Source organism: Phyllopteryx taeniolatus, chromosome 2 (genome assembly GCF_024500385.1).
Source record: "Phyllopteryx taeniolatus isolate TA_2022b chromosome 2, UOR_Ptae_1.2, whole genome shotgun sequence".
In the NCBI taxonomy this organism is placed as follows: Eukaryota; Metazoa; Chordata; class Actinopteri; order Syngnathiformes; family Syngnathidae; genus Phyllopteryx; species Phyllopteryx taeniolatus.
Window position 1 is genome coordinate 29,643,088 of NC_084503.1, and position 23,079 is coordinate 29,666,166.

General features: G+C 44.2%; 2 protein-coding genes across 4 annotated transcripts in view; one reads left to right on the forward strand and one right to left on the reverse strand.

Moving 5' to 3' along the window:
- LOC133474205 (SH2 domain-containing adapter protein F-like) overlaps window positions 1-23,079 on the forward strand; it is a 167,466-nt gene that overhangs the window by 23,489 nt on the left and 120,898 nt on the right. For all 3 annotated transcript variants that reach the window (XM_061765666.1, XM_061765667.1, XM_061765668.1), the window contains exon 2: window positions 22,720-22,852. In XM_061765666.1, the coding sequence (XP_061621650.1) occupies window positions 22,720-22,852 (133 nt within the window). The remainder of the gene's footprint in view (window positions 1-22,719; window positions 22,853-23,079) is intronic.
- On the reverse strand, window positions 8,908-11,976 carry LOC133474204 (uncharacterized). Its single transcript, XM_061765664.1, has one exon. It carries the CDS (start codon window positions 11,899-11,901, stop codon window positions 9,121-9,123), a length of 2,781 nt encoding a protein of 926 aa, XP_061621648.1. The 5' UTR covers window positions 11,902-11,976; the 3' UTR covers window positions 8,908-9,120.

Below are 23,079 nucleotides of genomic sequence, written 5' to 3' on the forward strand. Positions count from 1 at the left end.
TGTGCTAACTGAAAAATCAAGCAAAGTAGAAGGAACTATATTTGATTTTCTTGGAAACACATATACACCTCTAGATAAAGTCTGGCGTGTTTAAATCCAGTGCGTTATTTCCTAGTATCAATACAATCGATTGATTACCCTTTAAATTTATTTAAATTGACATATTTATGTCCGAAAGGCTAACTTGCCAAGCACAGATCGAGCCAGTTGGATCGCAGGAATATAAATCGATACATCGATATAATGAATGAATCATTACACTACTAGACATTCGTCGTGTGTCATCAAACAAGTCTGTTGCTGATATTTTTCCCTCCATGTAAATTTAAACTATTCTGGGTAGAGTAGATATTCCTTATGAATGTCAAAACAGTTGTATCTTGTAAATAAATAAGATAAATATAAATAGATAAATAAATAAAAATGTCCTTCCATCGTCTCCTCCCTCCTTTGTCTGCAGCACTCCTGCTGTTTGCCTGTTTTGCATTCTGACAAACAAAATAGCAGTAGTGCCAAGGATTAAAAAAAAAAAGCCTTTGAAAGGCTATAACGCAATTGAGGTGCTAAGCACTGTGTCGTATCAGGCAATCAGTGGCTGAAATCCCTTGTGGCATGAAACATAAATCACACACGCCAGTCTCTCTCTCTCTCGATTCGATAGCCTGATGACTTTTCTGCCATTCCCAGCAGGGCTTCAACCTTGACGAGCTCCCCTCAATCGCTGCTGCAGCCGCAACGGAAAATGTCACACTCCCGTCAGCGCAACTAAGGCCGGTCTTGGAATTTTTCTGGTTAACACGCGGCTGATAATTATCTGAAAATATCCAGACTGTTGAAAAATACACCATCAGCGGCCCATTTTCTTAATTAGGAATGTTACATCTCCAAGCCCATGAGCTCAAATGTCAACTAATGCAGCCGTTCCGATTTTTATCCTTCTCCAACCATATGTCGACTCCCCCTCCCAAAAATGCACAGAAGGACAATTCCCGTGCATGTTTTCTCTCACATAATGAAAGAATGAGGGCCCCAATCGAATTGTAATCAGAGAAGCTCTTGGGTCGTCAAATATTGAGCTAAAGTGGCAGGTGCCAGTTGTAGCCTTGCCACCTCTCTAATGTTCTCCCTTATGTTGCTGCTGATGCGAAAAGGACTTCATTGACTGAGAGCTGCAGCGCATTTCAATACGTTTTGCTCTCACCAGGGCATAGGCAGATATAAGAAATGAGGTTTCTCAATCTGGGTTAGGAACAAAAGTAAAAGACACCAATGGGACATGGCTTAAGCCGTTGTGGTAGTTGTGCAATATTATTATTTTACAAGATGTTGATAAATTTCATCCTTGACCGGCCATTCAAACTCAGTGTTTTTCAGAACTTTGGAGGTCGACTTTCGTAGAAACGTTTGCTCTAAACCTGAATTGTATGATTGCAAGGGTGCTTGACTGAATGATGATTTGAAACAAAACATCTGCAGAATTATGCAGTTTTGTCCATTCAACAACTCATAATTAAACTTTGCAATTATCAGCCGTGACTGCTGTCCAAACTCAGGGTACTTTAGACTTTAATCTTATTTTTACCAAAATTGTTGGTCTAACCCTAAATCATACAACTGTCTGACAACTGAATGACAGCAATTACAGAGGACTCTCAGAACTTAAACGGTTTGGTGGTGAAACAACCTCGCGAGATTCATGCGCTTTATGCGCTTTTGATTTCCGCTGTAACTCTGGATGTTTGTGTGACTTTAGATTCTTATTTTCCTGAAATTGCTTGTCTAACTGGAATCATATGCCTGCCGGTGCGCTTGACTTGAATGATGATTTGACACAGAGGGCCATCGGAACTTGAACAGTTCGCCCATTGAATAACTCTTAATTGAACTTTGTAATGATGATGGCCATTCAAACTGAGGGTTTTTGTATGACCTTAAAGCCTTATATTTTCCTGAACATCTTGGTTGAACTCTGATTACACAACGTTTTATGGAAATTTGATCCAAAGTTCAAGTCCCCCAAATCCAGAATTTGTTTCTTGTTTATTTCCCCTTTTTCAACTCTTTCAAAAAATATATCAGTATCGTTAATCCAAAAGGGAGTGATGACCATTGAAATTAGCAATAATACATGCTAAAATACTACCTCTTTGACTTCCGAGGGTCCCCACTGTACATTAGCGCACTACAGGCTTTTGTTTTGTGTGGAGTTTTACTCTCGACTGTGACTTGGCTGCAGTCCTGGCTCACCTTGGCCATGGCACGAGGCAGATGGTGCGTCCCCGGGCGATGCTGACAAGCCGCTCACAGCCTCATGCTTTCTTCTGCTGTCCACTGGTCATTAGTGCCGCGGGACTGGAAGGACATTTTGGAACGGTTTGCAAATACGAACCATCTAAACACATCAACTAACGATGGATGAATGAGGCAAATGGGGGCAGGTTGATCGGGCTTTTCAGACAGTGTTGATCATATTGATTGTTTTAGATGTGATGAAGATTAATTATTAACACAGTTGTCTACCAGTGGACAACAAAAGACTGGATTGTGAGCAGTTTTAAATTAGCTAACAAAGGGAGTTAAGCTTATTAAAAACATGACACTGCCACTTAGGGCTTCACAATTAATCACATTTTAATCAAGATTGCAATGTTGGCCGATTAAATGAGCCTGATCGCAGGCATTTTTTTTTCACATTTAAAATGCGTGCACAGCTGCATATAAAAAAATGCTTCATGAGTAGCAGTGCCCGCAACATAGCCAGCCACCAGGGGGGCGAATGTATGGTTAAGGATTTATTAAGGCCCGGCACCGCGCTCTTTTGCCAACTTCAAAATAAAAGCCGAAAATGGCATTGACGTCCAATGTTGGCGGAAAGGCGGCATGTCACGCTGAGACACTATTGGAAAAAAGCCAGGAGTAAATAGACAGGGAAATCACAACTGTTTTTTGTAGTTTGCGACCATGACAATTGGTCAAGCAGAACAACGGGGACATATCGCCCTTGACAGTTCACTATATTGATGGGGATTTTTAAATGAGAAGTCGGTGCTTACAGCCTAATGTTATTGCATTTTAAAGCAGAACTGTATTTGCTTCCATTAGGTTGCAATTCGTGATTTCACTTTATAATAGCATATTTCTTCAGTTAGCCTTTGGTATAGTAGAATTTTTTTGGGGTTCATTTTTATTATTATCTATCATTTATTCTAATTTAAATAATCATTTTGAACTGAACACCGTTACATATTGTTTGTTGAAAGGTAGTGCAATAAAAGCGAAGATTTTTCCCTAACATGAGGAATAATCGTGATTAATAATCATGATTACAATATTGATTAAAATCCATCCATTTTCTGAGCCGCTTCTCCTCACTAGGGTCGCGGGCGTGCTGGAGCCCATACCAGCTATCACCGGGCAGGAGCCGGGGTACACCCTGAACTGGTTGCTAGCCAATCGCAGGGCACATATAAACAAACAACCATTCACACTGACATTCACACCTACGGACAATTTAGAGTCTCCAATTCGGGCATGTTTTTGGGATGTGGGAGGAAACTGGAGTGCCCGAAGAAAACCCACGCAGGCACGGGGAGAACATGCAAACTCCACACAGGCGGGGCCGGGGATTGAACCCCAGTCCTCAGAACTGTGAGGCTGATGCTCTAACCAGTCGTCCACCGTGCCGCCTTTATTAAAATAATCCTGATTATTATTTTGGCCATAATCGTACAGCCCTACTGCCACTATATTTGGATTGACGAGAAACCCAAATTAAATTATCCATCCATCCATTATCTGAGCCGCTTCTCCTCACTAGGGTCGCGGGCGTGCTGGAGCCTATCCCAGCTGTCATCGGGCAGGAGGCGGGGTACACCCTGAACTGGTTGCCAGCCAATCGCAGGGCACATTGAAACAAACAACCATTCGCACTCACAGTCATGCCTACGGGCAATTTAGAGTCTCCAATTAATGCATGTTTTTGGGATGTGGGAGGAAACCGGAGTGCCCGGAGAAAACCCACGCAGGCACGGGGAGAACATGCAAACTCCACACAGGCGGGGACGGTAATTGAACCCCGCACCTCAGAACTGTGAGGCTGACGCTCTAACCAGTCGGCCACCGTGCCGCCCAAGGGAAAGCCCGGTCACCCTGTGCAGGAAACTCATTTTGGCCGCTTGTATCCAGGATCTTGTTTTTTTGGTCATGGCCCACAGCTCGTGACCATAGGTGAGGATAGGAACGTAGATCGACCGGTAAATCGAGATCTTCGCCTTTCGGCCTAGCTTCTTCTTCACCACAACGGACCGATACAAAGTCCACATCACTGCAGATGCTGCACTGATCCGCCTGTCGATCTCCCGTTCCATTCTTCCCTCACTCGTGAACAAGACCCCAAGATACTTGAACTCCTCCACTTGGGGCAGGATCTCATCCCTGACCTGGAGAGGTCACTCCTCCCTTTTCTGACTGAGGACCATGGTCTCAAATTTGGAGGTGCTGATTCTCATCCCAGCCGCTTCACACTCGGCTGCAAACCGCTCCAGTAAGAATTGGAGATCACGGCTTGATGAAGCGAACAGAACCACATCATCTGCAAAAAGCAGAGATACAATTCTGAGGGCACCAAACCGGACCCCCTCTACGCCTCGGCTGCGCCTAGAAATTCTGTCCGTAAAAGTTATGAACAGAATCGGTGACAAAGTGCAGCCTTGGCGGAGTCCAACCCTCACCTGAAACGAGTCTGACTTACTGCCGGCAATGCGGACCAAGCTCTGACACCGGTCGTACAGGGACCGAACAACCCGTATCAGGGGTTCGGTAGCCCATAGTACCGAACCACCCCCCACAGGACTCCCCGAGGGACACAGTCGAACGCCTTCTCCAAGTCCACAAAACGCATGTAGACTGGTTGGGCGAACTCCCATGCACCCTCGAGGACCCTGCCGAGGGTGTAGAGCTGGTCCACTGTTTCATGGCCAGGACGAAAACCCCACTGTTCCTCCTGAATCTGAGATTCGACTTCCCGACAGACCCTCCTCTCCAGCACTCCTGAATAGACCTTACCAGGGAAGCTTAGGAGTGTGATCCCCCTGTTGTTGGAACACATCCTCCGGTCCCCCTTCTTAAAAAGAGCGACCACCACCCCAGTCTGCCAATCCAGAGGCACTGTCCCCGATGTCCATGCGATGTTGCAGAGGCGTGTCAACCAGGAGAGCCCCACAACGTCCAGAGCTTTTAAGAACTCCGGGCAAATCTCATCCACCCCGGGGGCCTTGTCACCAAGGAGGTTTTTAACCACCTCGGTGACATCAACCCCAGAGATAGGAGAGTCCGCCTCAGAGAACCCAGACTCTGCTTCCTCATGGGAAGGCGTGTCGGTGGAGTTGAGGAGGTCTTCGAAGTATTCTCCCCACCGACTCACAACGTCCCGAGTCGAGTTCAGCAGCGTCCCATCCCCACTATACACAGTGTTGGTGGTGCACTGCTTTCCCCTCCTGAGACGCCGGATGGTGGACCAGAATTTCCTCGAAGCCGTCCGAAAGTCTTTTTCCATGGCCTCACCAAACTCCTCCCATGCCAGAGTTTTTGCTTCAGCGATCACCAAAGCTGCATTCCGCTTGGCCAGCCGGTACCCATCAGCTGTCTCAGGAGTCCCACAGGCCAAAAAGGCCCGATAGGACTCCTTCTTCAGCTTGACGGCATCCCTCACCGTTGTTTTCCACCAATGGGTTCGGGGATTGCCGCCACGACAGGCACCGACTACCTTACGGCCACATCTCCGGTCGGCCACCTTGGCAATAGAGGCGCGGAACATGGTCCACTCAGACTCAATGTCCCCCGCCGGAGGTGGGAGTTGAAATTCCTTCTGACAGGGGATTCCGCCAGACGTTCCCAGCAGACCCTCACAATACGTTTGGGCCTGCCAGGTCGGACCGGCATCTTCCCCCACCATTGGAGCCAACTCACCACCAGGTGGTGATCAGTTGACAGCTCTGCTCCTCTCTTCACCCGAGTGTCCAAGACATGCGGCCGCGAGTCCTATGACACGAAGAAAAGTTGATCATCGAACTGCGACCTAGGGTGTCCTGGTGCCAAGTGCACGTGTGGACACCCTTATGCTTGAACATGGTGTTTGTTATGGACAATCCGTGATGAGGACAGAAGTCCAATAACAGAACACCGCTCGGGTTCTGATCGGGGGGGCCGTTCCTCCCGATCACACCCTTCCAGGGCTCACTGTCATTGCCCATGTGAGCATTGGATTGCCCCAGCAGAACGATGGCGTCCCCAGCGGGAGCGCTTTCCAGCACCCCTTCCAAGGACTCCAAAAAGGGTGGGTACTCTGAACTGCTGTTTTGGTGCATAGGCACAAACAAAAGTCAGGACCCATCCCCCCACCCAAAGGCGGAGGGAGGCTACCCTCTCGTCCACCAGGGTGAACCCCAACGTACAGGCGCCGAGTCGGGGGTCAATAAGTATTCCCAAACCTGCTCGGCGCCTCTCACTGTAGGCAACTCCAGAGTGGAAGAGAGTCCAACCCCTCTCGAGAGGACTGGTACCAGAGCCCAAGCTGTGTGTGGAGGAGAGCCCGACTCTATCGAGTCGGAACTTCTCGATCTCACACACCAGCTCGGCCTCCTTCCCTGCCAGGTGACATTCCACGTACCTCGAGCCAGCTTCTATAGCCGGGGATCGGCTCGCCAAGGTCCCTGCCTTCGGCCACCGCCCAGCTCACACTGCACCTGACCCCTATGGCCCCTCCCACAGGTGGTGAGCCCATGGGAAGGGGGACCCACGTTACCCTATATATTATATTTTTATATAATAATATGCAAGATTTTTTGGTTCACTCAGTCCTAAACTTCAACTAATACCATATTCCTACAAGTATTGGCCAGGGGTGTTTATTTACTGAACTCCAGACTGGTGGAGTTATTAGGGGGAAGAACTTTATTTAAACGATGTTAGCGATATATTACAATTCATGTCAAGACAAACTGGCGTTTTAAACTGTGACTAGAATGAAGAAATGCAACAAAACGGTAAAAAACAAGGTAAACTGGGTGTAACTACTTGGTCCTTCCACTTCGCGGAACATAAACATGCATACAACGTTGTGGAGCAACCACGTTAGCATTCACTGAAGACTAATTGTCTTTAATAAAATATATTGTATTGTAAGTTCATCTTTCAATACCTAGCTTCATTAACTAGCTGCGGTATGACTCCACACATTATTTAATCTGAAAACTGTTTACGTGCTGCTGTTTCTGTTAGCAATATAGTTCAAGAGTGCAGTTAAGTTATCGAATCAGAAAACGCACCCGGGAACTAATTTCAAAGGATGGCCTCTATCTGAGGCAATGCAGTATGTCATTTTGATATTCAAAACTGGACAGCACAGTGTTATAGTGGTTAGCATTCTCCTGGTTTACACTCAGGAGACAAGTGTTCAGTCTTTGTTTGGACATATCTTTGTTGAGTTGGCATGTTCTCCCCATGCTCCTTCTGGCTGCTTTGGGTTCCTCCTGCATTACAATAACAATAACAATAATTGAAGACTATACATTGTCTAGAGGTGTGAATGGGAGTGTAAATGTTTTTGGTAATCAAGAAAAGAGGATTGCTGCTAGTAAATACCTGGAGTCACTCTCTTTAAAAACTATAGACCAAGTCCGAAACCATGGTGCGCTGATAGATTCCGACGCGATACGATTTCAGCAGTCGTATCAAATGAACCGCTAAAGCAGCCTTCTACCAGCTGAATAACATACCGAGAGTGAAGGCTCTCATGAGCCAAGCAGATGAGGAGAAGCTCATCCATGATTAATCTACAGTAGACTTGACTCTTGTAATGGTGTTCTGATTGGATTTCCCCAAAACTGCATTAAACAGCTGCAGCTCTTTCAGAATGATGCAGCTTGGGTTCTGACCAGAACAAAGAGATCAGAACATCCATCCATCCATCCATTTTCTGTACCGCTTATCCAGAGGGTGCTAGAGCCTATCCCAACTATCTTCGGGCGAGAGATGGGGGTACACCCTGAACTGGAGGCCAGCCAATCGCAGGGCACATATAAACAAGCAACCATTCGCACTCACATTCACACCTACGGGCAATTTAGAGTCTTCAATCAACCTACCACGCGTGTTTTGGGGATGTGGGAGGATGTGCCCGGAGAAAACCGACGCAGGCACGGGGAGAACATGCAAACTTCACACAGGCGAGGCCGGGATTTTAACCCTGGCAGATGTGCTAACCAGTTGTCCATTGTGCCACAATGGTAAAACAAAAACTATAAAACATAAAATAATATAAATAGAAAATACTGTATAAATGGTTAAAATTGCAAATAATCAAAAGCAAATAGTAAAATAAAAAAATACAAATACCGTAATTTCTTGTGTATAATGCGCTTTTTTTCCCTCCAAAAAATGTCAAAAAATCAATGGTGCGCATTATACATAGGTATAGGGGGAAATGGGGGGGGAAATGCTCCCATTTTATAAATGTATGCCGCCATCTAGAGGTTATAAAAAGCATTACACGTTCATTTCAATATGCTACCGTCACCTAGAGACTATGAGAAGGGTGTACACTTTCATTCTAATATGCCAGCGCCACCTAGAGGCTATGAAAAGGTGTAGCCTACACTTTCCTTCCAATATGACAGGGATACGTATGCCTGCATATTTACAGTTGTGCTCCTAAGTTTACATACCCTGGCAGAATTTGTGAAATATTTTATTTATTTACTTATTTATTTTTAAATACGACTGATGACTGAACAACAACCATCATTAATTTGAACCCCGGTCCTCAGACCTGTGAGACAGATGTGCTAACCAGTCGTTCACCGTGCCGACCAGATCAGAACATATTACTTCAATTCTAAAGTCACTACACTGGCTTTAAAGTTCTGCTACTGGTCTTTAAAGCACAAAATGGTTTAGGTCCTGAATACATTAAAGACATGTTAATGCAATATGAGACTAGTAGGGCTCTGAGATCTGCAGACCCAGGTCAGATAACGGAGCAAAGATTCCAAAGCAAACATGATGAAGCAGCTTTCAGCTGCTGTCTTCTTCTTCTTCTTCTTTTCCTTTCGGCTTGTCCCGTTAGGGGTCGCCACAGCGTGTCATCCTTTTCCATGAGAGCCTATCTCCTGCATCCTCCTCTCGAACACCAACTGCCATCATGTCTTCCCTCACGACATCCATCAACCTTCTCTTTGGTCTTCCTCTAGCTCTCTTGCCTGGCAGCTCCATCCTCATCATCCTTCTACCAATATACTCACTCTCTCTCCTCTGGACGTGTCCAAACCATTGAAGTCTGCTCTCTCTAACTTTGTCTCCAAAACATCGAACCTTGGCTGTCCCTCTGATGAGCTCATTTCTAATTTTATCCAACCTGGTCACTCCGAGAGCGAACCTCAACATCTTCATTTCCGCCACCTCCAGCTCTGCTTCCTGTTTTCTCTTCAGTGCCACTGTCTCTAATCCGTACATCATGGCTGGCCTCACCACTGTTTTATAAACTTTGCCCTTCATCCTAGCAGAGACTCTTCTGTCACATAGCACACCTGACACCTTCCTCCACCCGTTCCAACCTGCTTGGACCCGTTTCTTCACTTCCTGACCACACTCACCATTGCTCTGGACGGTTGACCCCAAGTATTTAAAGTCCTCTACCCTTGCCATCTCTTCTCCCTGTAGCCTCATTCTTCCCCCACCACCCCTCTCATTCATGCACATATATTCTGTTTTACTTCGGCTAATCTTCATTCCTCTTCTTTCCAGTGCATGCCTCCATCTTTCTAACTGTTCCTCCAGCTGCTCCCTGCTTTCACTGCATATCACAATGTCATCTGCAAACATCATGGTCCACGGGGATTCCAGTCTAACCTCATCTGTCAGCCTATCCATCACCACTGCAAAAAGGAAGGGGCTCAGGGCTGATCCCTGATGCAGTCCCACGTCCACCTTAAATTCTTCTGTCACACCGACAGCACACCTCACCGCTGTTCTGCTGCCCTCGTACATGTCCTGTATTATTCTAACATACTTCTCTGCCACTCCAGACTTCCGCATGCAGTACCACAGTTCCTCTCTGGGTACTCTGTCATAGGCTTTCTCTAGATCTACAAAGACACAATGTAGCTCCTTCTGACCTTCTCTGTACTTTTCCATCAACATCCTCAAGGCAAATAATGCATCTGTGGTACTCTTTCTAGGCATGAAACCATACTGTTGCTCGCAAATACTCACTTCTGTCCTGAGTCTAGCCTCCACTACTCTTTCCCATAACTTCATTGTGTGGCTCATCAACTTTATTCCTCTATAGTTGCCACAGCTCTGCACATCACCTTTGTTCTTAAAAATGGGCACCAGTACACTTTTCCTCCATTCCTCAGGCATCTTCTCACGCACTAGAATTCTATTGAACAAGCTGGTCAAAAACTCCACAGCCACCTCTCCTAGATGCTTCCATACCTCCACAGGAATGTCATCAGGACCAACTGCCTTTCCATTTTTCATTCTCTTTAATGCCTTTCTAACTTCCCCCTTACTAATCATTGCCACTTCCTGGTCCACCACACTTGCCTCTTCTACTCTCCCTTCTCTATCATTTTCCTCATTCATCAACTCCTCAAAGTATTCTTTCCATCTACCTAGCACACTGCTGGCACCAGTCAACATATTTCCATCTCTATCCTTAATCACCCTAACCTGCTGCACATCCTTCCCATCTCTATCCCTCTGTCTGGCCAGCCTGTATAGATCCTTTTCTCCTTCTTTAGTGTCCAACCTCCCATACATGTCATCATATGCCTCTTGTTTTGCCTTTGCCACCTCTACCTTTGCCCTGTGTCGCATCTCAATGTATTCCTTTCGCCTCTCCTCGGTCCTCTCAGTGTCCCACTTCTTCTTAGCTAACCGTTTTCCTTGTATGATTTCCTGTACTGTGAGGTTCCACCACCAAGTCTCCTTCTCTCCTTTCCTGCCAGAAGATACACCAAGTACTCTCCTGCCTGCTTCTCTGATCACCTTGGCTGCAGTGGTCCAGTCTTCTGGAAGCTCTTCCCGTCCACCGAGAGCCTGTATCACCTCTTCCCGAAAAGCTGCACAACACTCGTCCTGTCTCAGCTTCCACCACATGGTTCTCTTCTCTGCCTTTGTCTTCCTAATTTTCCTCCCCACCACCAGAGTCATCTTACACACCACCATCCTATGCTGTCTAGCCACACTCTCCCCTACCACTACCTTACAGTTGGTAACCTCCTTCAGATTACATCGTCTGCACAAGATGTAATCCACCTGTGTGCTTCTACCTCCGCTCTTGTAGGTCACCCTATGTTCGTGCCTCTTCTGGAAAAAAGTGTTCACTACAGCCATTTGCATCCTTGTTGCAAAGTCTACCACCATCTGTCCCTCCAAGTTCCTTTCCTGGATACCGTACTTACCCATCACTTCTTCATCACCCTTATTACCTTCACCAACATGTCCATTACAATCTGCACCAATTACGACTCTCTCTCTGTCTGGGATGCTCAGAACTACATCATCTAGCTCCTTCCAGAATTTCTCTTTCACCTCTAGGTCACATCCTACCTGTGGGGCATAGCCACTAATCACATTACACATAACACCCTCAATTTCAAATTTCAGCCTCATCACTCGATCTGATACTCTTTTCACCTCCAAGACATTCTTAGCCAACTCTTCTTTTAAAATAACCCCGACTCCATTTCTCTTCCCATCTACACCATGGTAAAATAATTTAAACCCTGCCCCTAAACTTCTAGCCTTACTGCCTTTCCACCTGGTCTCCTGGACACACAATATATCAACCTTTCTCCTAATCATCATGTCAACCAACTCCCGAGATTTTCCTGTCATAGTCCCAACATTCAAAGTCCCCACATTCAGTTCTAGGCTCTGTGTTTTCCTCTTCTCTTTCTGCCGAAGAACCCGCTTTCCACCTCTTCTTCTTCTTCTTCTTCTTTGACTTTGACTTCGACCCACAGTAGCTGGATTTCCAACAGCGCCCTGCAGGTTGACGGCGCCGGTGGCGGACGTTGTTAACCCGGGCCACGACCGATCCGGTATGGAATTATTTGGATGAACGCTCATATTTGTTTGGCAAGGTTTTAAGCCGGATGCCCTTCCTGACGCAACCCTCTGCATTTATCCGGGCTTGGGACCGGCCTACAGTTTGCACTGACTTGTGCCCCCCATAGGGCTGCATTAGCTTTCAGCTGCTGTGCTGCACACAAATGAAATAATTTGCTCATAGAAGTGAAGTCAGCCCCAAGTGTGAATGTTTTTCAGTTCAGGTTAAAAACTCTTCTTGTTTCTTATGGTTTTCAGAGCATTTCACATTTTAAATGATCTTTCTTGCACTGTGCATTTTTTTTTTTTTTTTTTTCTCTCTTTGTTTTTAAATGTCTTTAAGCTGCTTTTTATTGTTCTAAATGTTTTTTTGTCTTTTTATTTTGTCTTTATTTTTAAATGCTTTTAATCATGTAAAGCACATTGAGTTTCTGTGTGTATGAAATGTGCAATATAAATAATTTGTTTTGCTTTGCTAAATGTTCATTTGTCTGTATGTGCTCTGCGATTGACTCGTAACCATTTAAGTGTGAACCATGCCTCTCCCTCTGCATTTTAGAAATGTGTCAACCTTCACATTTGGTTCTGGACCATTCAGTCATTCATTCATTCATTCATTCATTTTCCATACCGCTTATCTTCACTAGGGTCGCGGGCGTCCTGGAGCCTATCCCAGCTATCTGTCAGTCTGATATCCACGGTGAAACAAAAGGCATTATATACCGATATTGAATCAACTTGCTACCGACCAATCAAATTAGTGGGTTGCAAAAGCCTGTTTTTTGCCTTCTAAATATCAGCAGCCTTATTAGACAGTGTCAATCTCAAATCCCATTTTGATTGCTCAGGAAGGCAAAGCACACACTACTTTCCCTTTCAAATACTAAAGCTGTTTGAGATTTTATAGCTAAACTTGTCACCCAGGCACCATTTGAAGACTGCTGGCACGGTTTTCATCACTGACTCGTCCTTCGTTTGTCCAACGCTATGTCAACAGGAAAGGCAAAGATGATGTCATGCTTTTGGAGCGGCTCTGCCCGTAACTCAATCAATGATGCTGTTGTTTCCTGAAGCATGCTCAAACATCCTGTGGCTCACAAGGATCCATAACGAGGCAGTAGAAAGGGTGTAAAGACCTTGAACATAAAAAAGCACTTTGATTTGAAGTTACAGTGGAACCTCTAATTTCAAACACAATCTCTTACGGCTTGTTTAAATTTATAATTAATTCTCACATGGGAAATAAAGTTCATATCTATAATTGACCCATTTCTGTGTCGAACTGTTACTGTATTGGCAATATTGTAAGTAACATTTCATTATTGTTAAATTTTGTATAAGAGTAAAACCATAAATTGAAAACAATGAATTATGTGTAGTCACCCTTAGTAACATGGACTGAGAGATTACTGCTCGCCCTTGGAAGGTGAGTCACTTCACACATACAGTAGATTAAATGTAGCCTCCTTTCCAATGTACATTCCATTCATCTTCTTTCATCGTTATTGTCGACTTAATTTACTGACCAACCAGGACACTATTGTGTCTACAGGGGCATTACACTTTAAAAGTTTAGAGCTGAAGCCTAGAGAGATTTGACAAGGTTTCACGGGATTTGCACACATTTTATGTGATGTCATGTCCGACGTCAGTTCTTGTTCAACTTTTTCAGCATGATTTTTCCAGAATTTTATGGCCAAACTGAAATATTTTGGTTGAAGGCGGCACGGTGTGCGACTGGTTAGAGCGTCTGCCTCACAGTTCTGAGGTCCGGGGTTCAATCCCCGGCCCCGCCTATGTGGAGTTTGCATGTTCTCCCCGTGCCTGCGTGGGTTTTCTCCCGGCACTCCGGTTTCCTCCCACATCCCAAAAACATGCATGGTAGGTTAATTGACGACTCTCAATTGCCAGTAGGTGTGAATGTGAGTGCGAATGGTTGTTTGTTTGTATGTGCCCTGCGATTGGCTGGCAACCAGTTCAGGGTGTACCCCGCCTCTTGCCCGATGATAGCTGTGATAGGCTCCAGCACGCCTGCGACCCTAGTGAGGAGAAAATGGCTCAGAAAATGATGGATATTTTGGTTGAGCGAGTCTTAAGAGATTTGTAGACGTCTCACAAGATTTGGTAAGGTCTTGCATGAATGTAGTGTTTTGGTTCAAATTTGGAGTTACATTTTTAAAAACTTTTTGATCTCGTGTGATTTGCACAGATCGTATTTGACGTCATGAACAACTACTGTTTTTGTACGACTTTTGCACATTTTTTAACCAAATGATGGTTTGAACTCAGTTTTTTGTTTTGTTGAGGCAGATTTTCCCACACACTTTGTTTGAACTACACTGTACGAATTATATGACCCAAAGGGCATTCAACTTCAGAAGTTTAAAGCTGAAATCTCAAGAGATTTGCTGAGGTCTCTTCAGATTTGGTTGATTGCTGTTTGAACTGGGAGTTTTCTGGAATTTGTTGGTGCATTTTCCCAAAATTTCAGAAAAAAGCTCTTGAATAGTAACTGTAGCCGGGGCATTCCAATTTTTAGAGGTTCCACTGTACTTAGTCGAAACCATTACGAAGGTTTAAATCTATGAGCACACGAGCCCAAGTAATGTCTAGACTTTACACTGATCTTATCTGCCTGATCAGTATCGGCCGATAATTAGCAATTAATGCTGATTGGCTTTAATGTCATAATTCGCCAATCCGGCTCCGCAAAAGACATTTACTCCGCGTCACCATCGTGTACGGTATATTTGAATCCAAAAGCTAGTTTATTTTTAGCCTTGTCGTGTGTCTTTTGACGTAGTACTGTAAATATCTGACCACCAATAAAGTTATTTAAAAAACAAAACGGCGTTGTGGGACAGACAACACGTCTAAGATAGACAACAACACGTAATGCGTGGATCAGACTACAAGACAAATTTGGTCTTTCACGATTGCATTATGTCAGACTACTGCAATAAAATCTTGTATTACGATACCACCGCATCCCTTTTTTACGATCACTGGGCTTTATCTTGTCAACTCAAACTTGACCGGATACACTCGTCACCACAACCACGACAACAACAATCGATCGGGTCGTGTGTATTATAAGAACTAAATGGGGAAAAACGTGTTGGTGGTGGTGGTCGGGAGAGGACTTTAAGTCAAGGATTGCTTGAGGTATTTTCACGTATTTTTAATACGATACGGCCCGCAAGCAGGCAACAAAACTTTATGTAGCCTAGCAAGCTAGTGCTAGCACTAATGGTTGTATCGGCGTTCTGTTGAATCATGCTCTAAAGTTTTGGTGTGTGTGAAGTAATTTAATTACAATAAAGTAATGTAATTACAGTAAGTTAGCACCCCTTCTGTCATGTTGTAATGTTGGTTTGACCTGACTGATTAGAATACATGATCTGACTAGAGCAGTGACTCCAACCTTTATGGAGCCAAGCCACATATTTTACAATTGAAAAATCTCACGACACACCAACAAACACACACCTTTACTTCCTGCCATCTAATAGAAGAGCGTTTATTTGTTCTGTCTGTCACTATGCCTCACTGGCATAAATAGATCCATCCATCCATCCATTTTCTGAGCCACTTCTCCTCACTAGGGTCGCAGGCGTGCTGGAACCTATCCCAGCTGTCATCGGGCAGGAGGCGGGGTACACCCTGAACTGGTTGCCAGCCAATCGCAGGGCACATACAAACAAACAAACAAACCTATGGGCAATTTAGAGTCTCCAATTAATGCATGTTTTTGGGATGTGGGAGGAAACCGGCGTGCCCGCAGAAAACCCATGCAGGCACGGGGAGAACATGCAAACTCCACACAGTCGGGGCCGGGGATTGAACCCGTGTCCTCAGAACTGTGAGGCTGACGCTCTAACCAGTCGGTCACCGTGCCGCTTACGTACATACAAATGACAAATAATAAAAATGGCAATAAAAATGCCATTTAATACAACTATTTAAATTTTTTCCGAAAATATATATATAAATGGTTATTAACTAGGTGCAATAAATCTATTAACTATTATATTCCACATTTTTATTAATAAATGAAACATGAAATAAAATGCCATAAAATTCAAATAAACATTCTATTGAATAAATAAATAATTATCAAATAATATATAATGTGCCGGTATGGTGGACGACTGGTTAGCACATCTGCCTCACAGTTCTCTAATAAACAAAATAAAATAAATATTAAAATAATATATATTCAATAATACATAAAATCGTTCTTGAAATAAGATGAACAAAGATATATTTTTTGTAAATATATATTTTTAAGCAATTAAGTAAATTAACAGGTCATTTAATTAGACACATTGCTCCATCTTGTGATCGAATCGGTGATCGGTTATCGTTTTTTTAAACTCGCTGATCGGTATGGGCCCCAAAAATCCTGATCGTGTAAAGCCTAGTAATGTCATGGCAACAAGGAGACAAATTATATAACTTAGGGTGTTTTTGTGGGCGATGGCCTCTGACCTCGAACCACTCCTTTGAAGTACCACAATCGGATGGGAATTGATGTGATTCATTATGTTTTCATAGTGTGGGTGATCTATTCTTGGGTCTGGGCTCTGTAAGAGCTAGGTTTGGCACACAAGTCTCCATTACTGATGCACAAGCTTTCATGCAAACTCGCGACGAGGCGGTAATCAAACTGCGGTCGTGATTGATATTTATTTTGCTAAGAGGTTTGAGGTCGTTTGGGCCCAGTGGTTGCTGCTTGTGTTTGCGTTGCTTATGGGTTTTTTATTCTTCTTCTTTTTGTTACCCCTATTTACGAGAGAAACATATGTATTTTATTTTGTGGTGAAAAAACAAACCAGGGCTGTGTTTGTGCTGGACTTGAAACTCACAGAAGCATAACATTTGAGGAACCCATAATTATGCTGCGGCAGAACAAGGCCTAGTTATTTTCCCCAAAACAGATGGAAAAGGGCAGTATTGGAAGATAGAGGATTTAACACACAGTAGCTGTGAGGAAATTCACTCGTCGTCCTTCATTCACTATTCACGCCTTGAGTGTGTATGCTAAAGATGTCGCGAAGCGGCTTACACCACGAAGTGGTACAGTTCAGTTCACCGCAGTTTGAAGAAGGGCAACCACGATCAGGCTTTATACTAAGTTGACACATATGTAGCTGCAAAAGTAACAGGAACTTAACAAGTTGGTTTATACATTTTGTTATGAAAGATCCCCGTTTTCCAATGTAGTACCGTTCCTACAACACTGATGCAACCAGAGTTTTGTAGGTTTGAACATACTGTAGTCTAAGTAACCTATGCCAATGCAGTAGTAAAGTCATAATCACAGTAAATATTTGAAAGAAAACAGAGACTATAAACATAAAATAATCACAAAAAAAAATGGAACCTTTCCTCACCTTTACTCCCAGGGGTTGGCTTGCGGACTGGAAGGGGAGCAAACTAGTTCATTAAATGCCATTTGTAACCACAGCACATCTGTAGGACGAGACCATTGTCAACCTTTTTATTTTTATTTTTTTATTTTTTATTTTGTTGTCCTGTTCGGCTGTTAGGTCAAGCAGAATGGAAAATCTGTATCCCTTTTATGCCGTTTTACTGTGTCACAGTGGAGTTTTTAAGCTTCCGCTGTGGTATTATAATTGAGGTTTATTGAGAATCAGACTTGATTAGTCGAACAGAACAAAGTTTCTAGAAGGGAGAGAGAAACAAACACAAAAGACAAAGCACTAATTGTAAAATTGTAAGGATGAGAGAAGTAAATCATTACATTATCTTCAACAATGAAACATTAAATATGAGTGTTGCATGGGGCTGTAGTGCTACACCCTGTGAGGGAAGGGCAGGACAAGATAGAACAGGACAAGGACAGGAGAAGAAGCATGCAGGACAAGGGTCGTGTACCCTGCTGTACAACTGAAGTGTGGTGGGATTAATTATGTCAATTATAAAAGTCTACAGGACGAGCGTATAAGTGAGGGGATACACAAGCGATTTGCATATTCATGAGTTATTTGTCGCAGTAAGTGCGTGACCCCACACCCAGTGAAAGAGTCCTAGGGTTGTGTGCCTGCAGATACATGCAAGTGAATTGATACCGTTTTACATGCACAAAGACTGACAGAAGTGTCTTGTAATTGCTGTGGTCGCACCGCGCCGGCTGAGGACCCCACCCAATCAACCCCACCACACCCTCCACCCCCAGGCAAGCCAGAGGCCCCCCCAACCCACAGGGCCCGCGATGCAGCCAGTCCCCACCCAGCCCGAGGGTGGGAGAGTGTCCCTTGTTTGTTAGTAAGGAGGGTGGCTTGGGGCACCCGGCAAGGGAACAATAAGGGGCTGGGGGGGTGGGGAAACCAAGGAACAGCCACGGGGCATGAGAGGTCAGCCCGAACACCAAGCAGTCCGGGGGGCCCGGCCTCAGGAGCACCGCCATGCAAGTAAGTGAGACCCACCTCCCCCCCTGTTACTATGACTGCCAGGTCCCCGACTGGCAGTCATTGGCCCTACCCCGTGCCCCCCGAGTGGTTTGGTGCATTAAAATCTGGAGAGGTCAGTTAGCCGAGGGGGTGGGGGCAGGGCTGCCAGGCACTACTGCCTAACCGCCAAATCACCCCCACCCACGACCCACCGCCCCCCAGAGATTGGTGTATATGGTGCATTAAAACATGGGGAGTGTGTGTGATGCATTTAAAATCAGGGTGGGCAGGGCGCACGGACCGGGAAAGAGCACAGATGTGCTGAAACCCGATCGGACACCCACACCCTCCGGATCCCATACCAGTCCCCCAGGAAACCTTTGATATGTGTATGTGGCCAGATGTGTGCCCACATTAGGCCGGACAACCACCGACGAAGAGGGCCATCCCACCCAGACCCGAGAAACCCCTGGATGCAAAAACAAACATCCTTACAGTTTTAAATATTTACCACCAATAGCTGCTGTTTACAGGAGGCTGTGATGTCATAATTGAGAGTGGGTGTAATCATTGATTAGTCAATTAATTAAGCATTAAGAATTCTTTAGGTCAAGGGCCACATTGAGTTATGGTTGTACCCAAGGGACCAGTTCTAAAGATGAAACCAAATACTGTAAATTTATCCTCGCGGTACACCAACAATCACTAGGGCTGGGCTCTCGAATAGTTTAAGAATGTATTATTTTAACGATTATCCCATCAATTATTGTTATTATTATTATTATTTGAGTCATCAAAGAAAAAAAGATTTTGCATTGTTAGAAAATAGTCCCACTACAAAATATGCATGTGAGATGTAGGTATTATTTTTGTCCACTTAGGATCGTCATCCTCATGTTCTACACTGTAGTATGTGTGACTTTGATTGTGTGTGGCTTTAAAAAGTGGGACCAGGCCTGGTGAGTGACGGGGGAGTCAGAGAAAGAGAGTGTCGAGTTGGCTGTTGTGCGCTCAGGTTAGCGGCTGGATGTTAACCAGTCTGTATGTCTGTTGGGGCATTACAATATGTTCTAACTAGTGATCGGAGGCCATATTAAATTAAGTAACGATGTTTACGGTAACTTAAGCTGCCAGTCGACTGTCAACGAGCTGTTGTATAAGCTAGTTCCTCTTTGCTGTAGTCACGCTACACTTTTAAAAATCTTTTTTAAGTGTGAAACGATCCCAAACTTTGGACATTCTGTCTTTAATGCACTCTTTCGTCCTGGCTTGAAGCCATTGTGCCAACTTATTTCTACACAAGTCTGCAGTGAAGCATCTATGAGTACTTAGAAAAGCGCTATATGTGATGCATATAGTAACATTAGTCAATGTGGAAAAATGATCACTGCGAAGCTTAGAGGCAAACATACGTTTTGTATTTTTGTAATGGAATTATTGGAGTCATTCGAATAATCCTTGCAGCCCTAAAAATCACTGTTTAAAGTTCCCAATTCAACCCCATTCAGTCCAGTAAGGGAACAAAGTTTAAAACAAACCTCGTGTCTTTTGTGCAAACAGGGACATATTTAATGACATTTAGAATGCAACATCAACATCTTAAATCTTTTCTTGATGGGCGCAACTCCTCCAAACAGCTTAACATAGCATTGCCATAGAAACTTCAGAACATTTAAGACATGGGTACTCTTCCTCCCACATTCCCAAAACATGCATGTTCAGTTCATTGAAGACTCTAAATTGTCCATAGATGTGATTGTGAGAAAGAATTGTTATTTGTCTATACGTGCCCTGTGATTGCCTGACGACCAGTCCAGGGTATGCCCCAGCTCTTGCTCAAAGTCAGCAGGGATAGGCTCGCGCTAACCCTCGAGGATAAGCGCTATAGAAAACTGATGGATGGACGTTATTGTTAATTTATCCATAGTGGATCAAGGAAATCTAGTCAAATACTCATTGTTTATGTAGTGTCTAATCAATTTTTAAATATGGATTAATGGAGTATTATACCCACCCTAATATTTTCCCCAAATATATTGAGCAATTGCTGTGTTGTGATCCTATAATCGGCAAAACATTGAGCTCATTATTGTATCGTGACTTCATCTGTGATTGGTGGAAATGAAGCTAAATCGTGACTCAGTCAATACTCCAAAATGTTGGCGCTTTCCCAGCGTGAGTGAAATCACAATGTTATATCATACATGATTCCTTCAGGCATGATATTGTGTGCATGCGTGTGTTTGTTCATTGCAGATTGTGGTCTCAGCATAACTCAGATGAGTGATATACTTGTTTATATTTAGTCTAAATTATTTCCTGGTCCCATGACTCACAGGGCGTTGTGCCAGTCATGCACACTCAGGTCAATGCATAAGCATTTGGCTGATTGAAGTGATACGTCAGTGTGTTTTACTAGCGCCGACATGATTTGAAATTATTAAGTGCCTTGTTCGAGGACAGTGAAGGTCACTTAGAATCACGTCCGGAGTGGTGATGTCATAACACAGTCAACAAATGTTTTTGGTGCTCGATTCTGTTGATCCATGCGGTGAATAGTGCAAGACAGCTGTTTAGCCTGCAGCTTTCCTGTCACATCTAGTTTTCTCACTCAAATAATCCCAAATATTGACACTTTGTGGAGTTGTGGCGTGCAGTATTGACTCACGAAGGCTGCTGTCACTCTCTGTGTTTCTCTGAAAATTCCTGGGAGGAAGTACAGAGTGTAATAGAAAGTGAACGCACCCCTGTTAAAATAACGGGGTTGTCAAAAAATGGAACCACACTAAATCAATTCAAAACTGATGTGACCTACTGTAGAACCATCCATTTTCTATAGCACTTGTCTTCTTTAAGGTGGCGGATGAGCCTGTCCCAGCTGACCTTGGGCACCTTGGACTGATCACCAGCCAATCGTAGGGCACATATAGACAGCATTTACACTCACATTCGTAACTGTGGGCAATTAAGAGTCTTTAATGATTCTTTCACCCTTTTATTTGGAATATGGGAAGAAGCCAGAGGACCCCAAGAAAACAAGAACAGGAAGGCAGGATTTGAGATTCAAACCCTGAACCACATAAATGTGAGGCAGAAGTTTTAACCACTGAGTACAATGCTGCCCATGTCCTATAACTGTCCATCCATTCTATCCACCCAATTTCTATAGTGCCCAATGCTTGTCCTCATTAGATTCAGAACATCTTTGTGTGGTGCTTTTACGGGTACTCTGGTCTCCTAACACATCCCAAAAGCATGTTCTTAGATCAAATGAAGACTCTAAATTGTCCATAACTGTGACTGTGAGTGTGATTGGTCATTTGTTTATATGTGTCCTCCGAATGACTGGCAACTAGTTCAAGGTGTACCCCTGCCTCTTACCCAAAATCAGTTTGGATTGAATCCAGTACCTTAATGAGGACAAGTGGTAAAGAAAATGGATGAACGGATGTTTTGTTCCAAGGAAATAGATGTGCAATACCCTTGTCGCACTGTCTGGATGAGCAATGAATGTCAAGATGAAACAGAGAACATTTCCTAACAGCAAGCAAAAACTCCTACGCTCACACCTCTCTATTAGCTCCAATGCCCAAGAGGACAGATGGCTCCTGATGGGCCTTGAGTTACTTTCAAAGGACAAGTATATATATGTATATATAAAGGACAAGTGTTTACTTTTTAAAAAGCTATATCCTGGTGAAAAAAGCAAATATTTCACGGATGCAAATACACCCCCCGAAGGCACTATCGATGTACACTTTGTTTTGGGCCGTGCTCCTTGGGTCTGAAGATGTCTGCCTAATTGCCATCTACTGCACAAGACTGCAATTAGCCCGGGCTCGCTGGCTCCCCGGCCGGGTATACATCTGCCCATTTGCTTGTCCTAAGAAAGTCCAGCGTGCCTGCTCAAAACATCTACTTTTTGAAAAGTGGGCTTGTCACTGTGGTATATCTAGGCCAAGCATCAGATACAGAGAGAACGTGCTGTAACCCCCAAGCTGAGACGTTGCGGTGTGCTGGAGTATTCCGCCGTATGTATTACTTCATCTCATAACCCGACTCTGCAGATGTCCAGTGCACAAGGCCGCCTTATCTGTCATCGCAAGCCTCCTGACACTTCATGTCTAACAGAGCAGAAAAATGGATCCCGCCGGAATTTCACCTTTCCTCTTGTCATATCTCCTCGCAGCTCATTATACTGGAGGACTACGCTGACCCTTTTGACGCCGAGCAGGCTGGCGGCACGCAGGGCAGCACAGAGAAAGTGACCACAGAGAACGACGGATACATGGAGCCATATGAGGCCCAGAAGATGATGGCAGGTAAGAGCGACAACAGCTTTTCCCATTGTTGGTGCACACATTCTGAAATGTCTGTCACATTGCATTCACACATTAGTCACTGGAGGTTAGGTGAAACGTAATGTTTGTTTATGTAAATTTGCCATTACATTTTGTTGATTTAGATTGAAAATGGAAAGGCAATGCTTTTGTCATCATTAGTTTTGTGGGAAGTGGGCATTTTACTTTATTGATTGTTAAAAACCTCA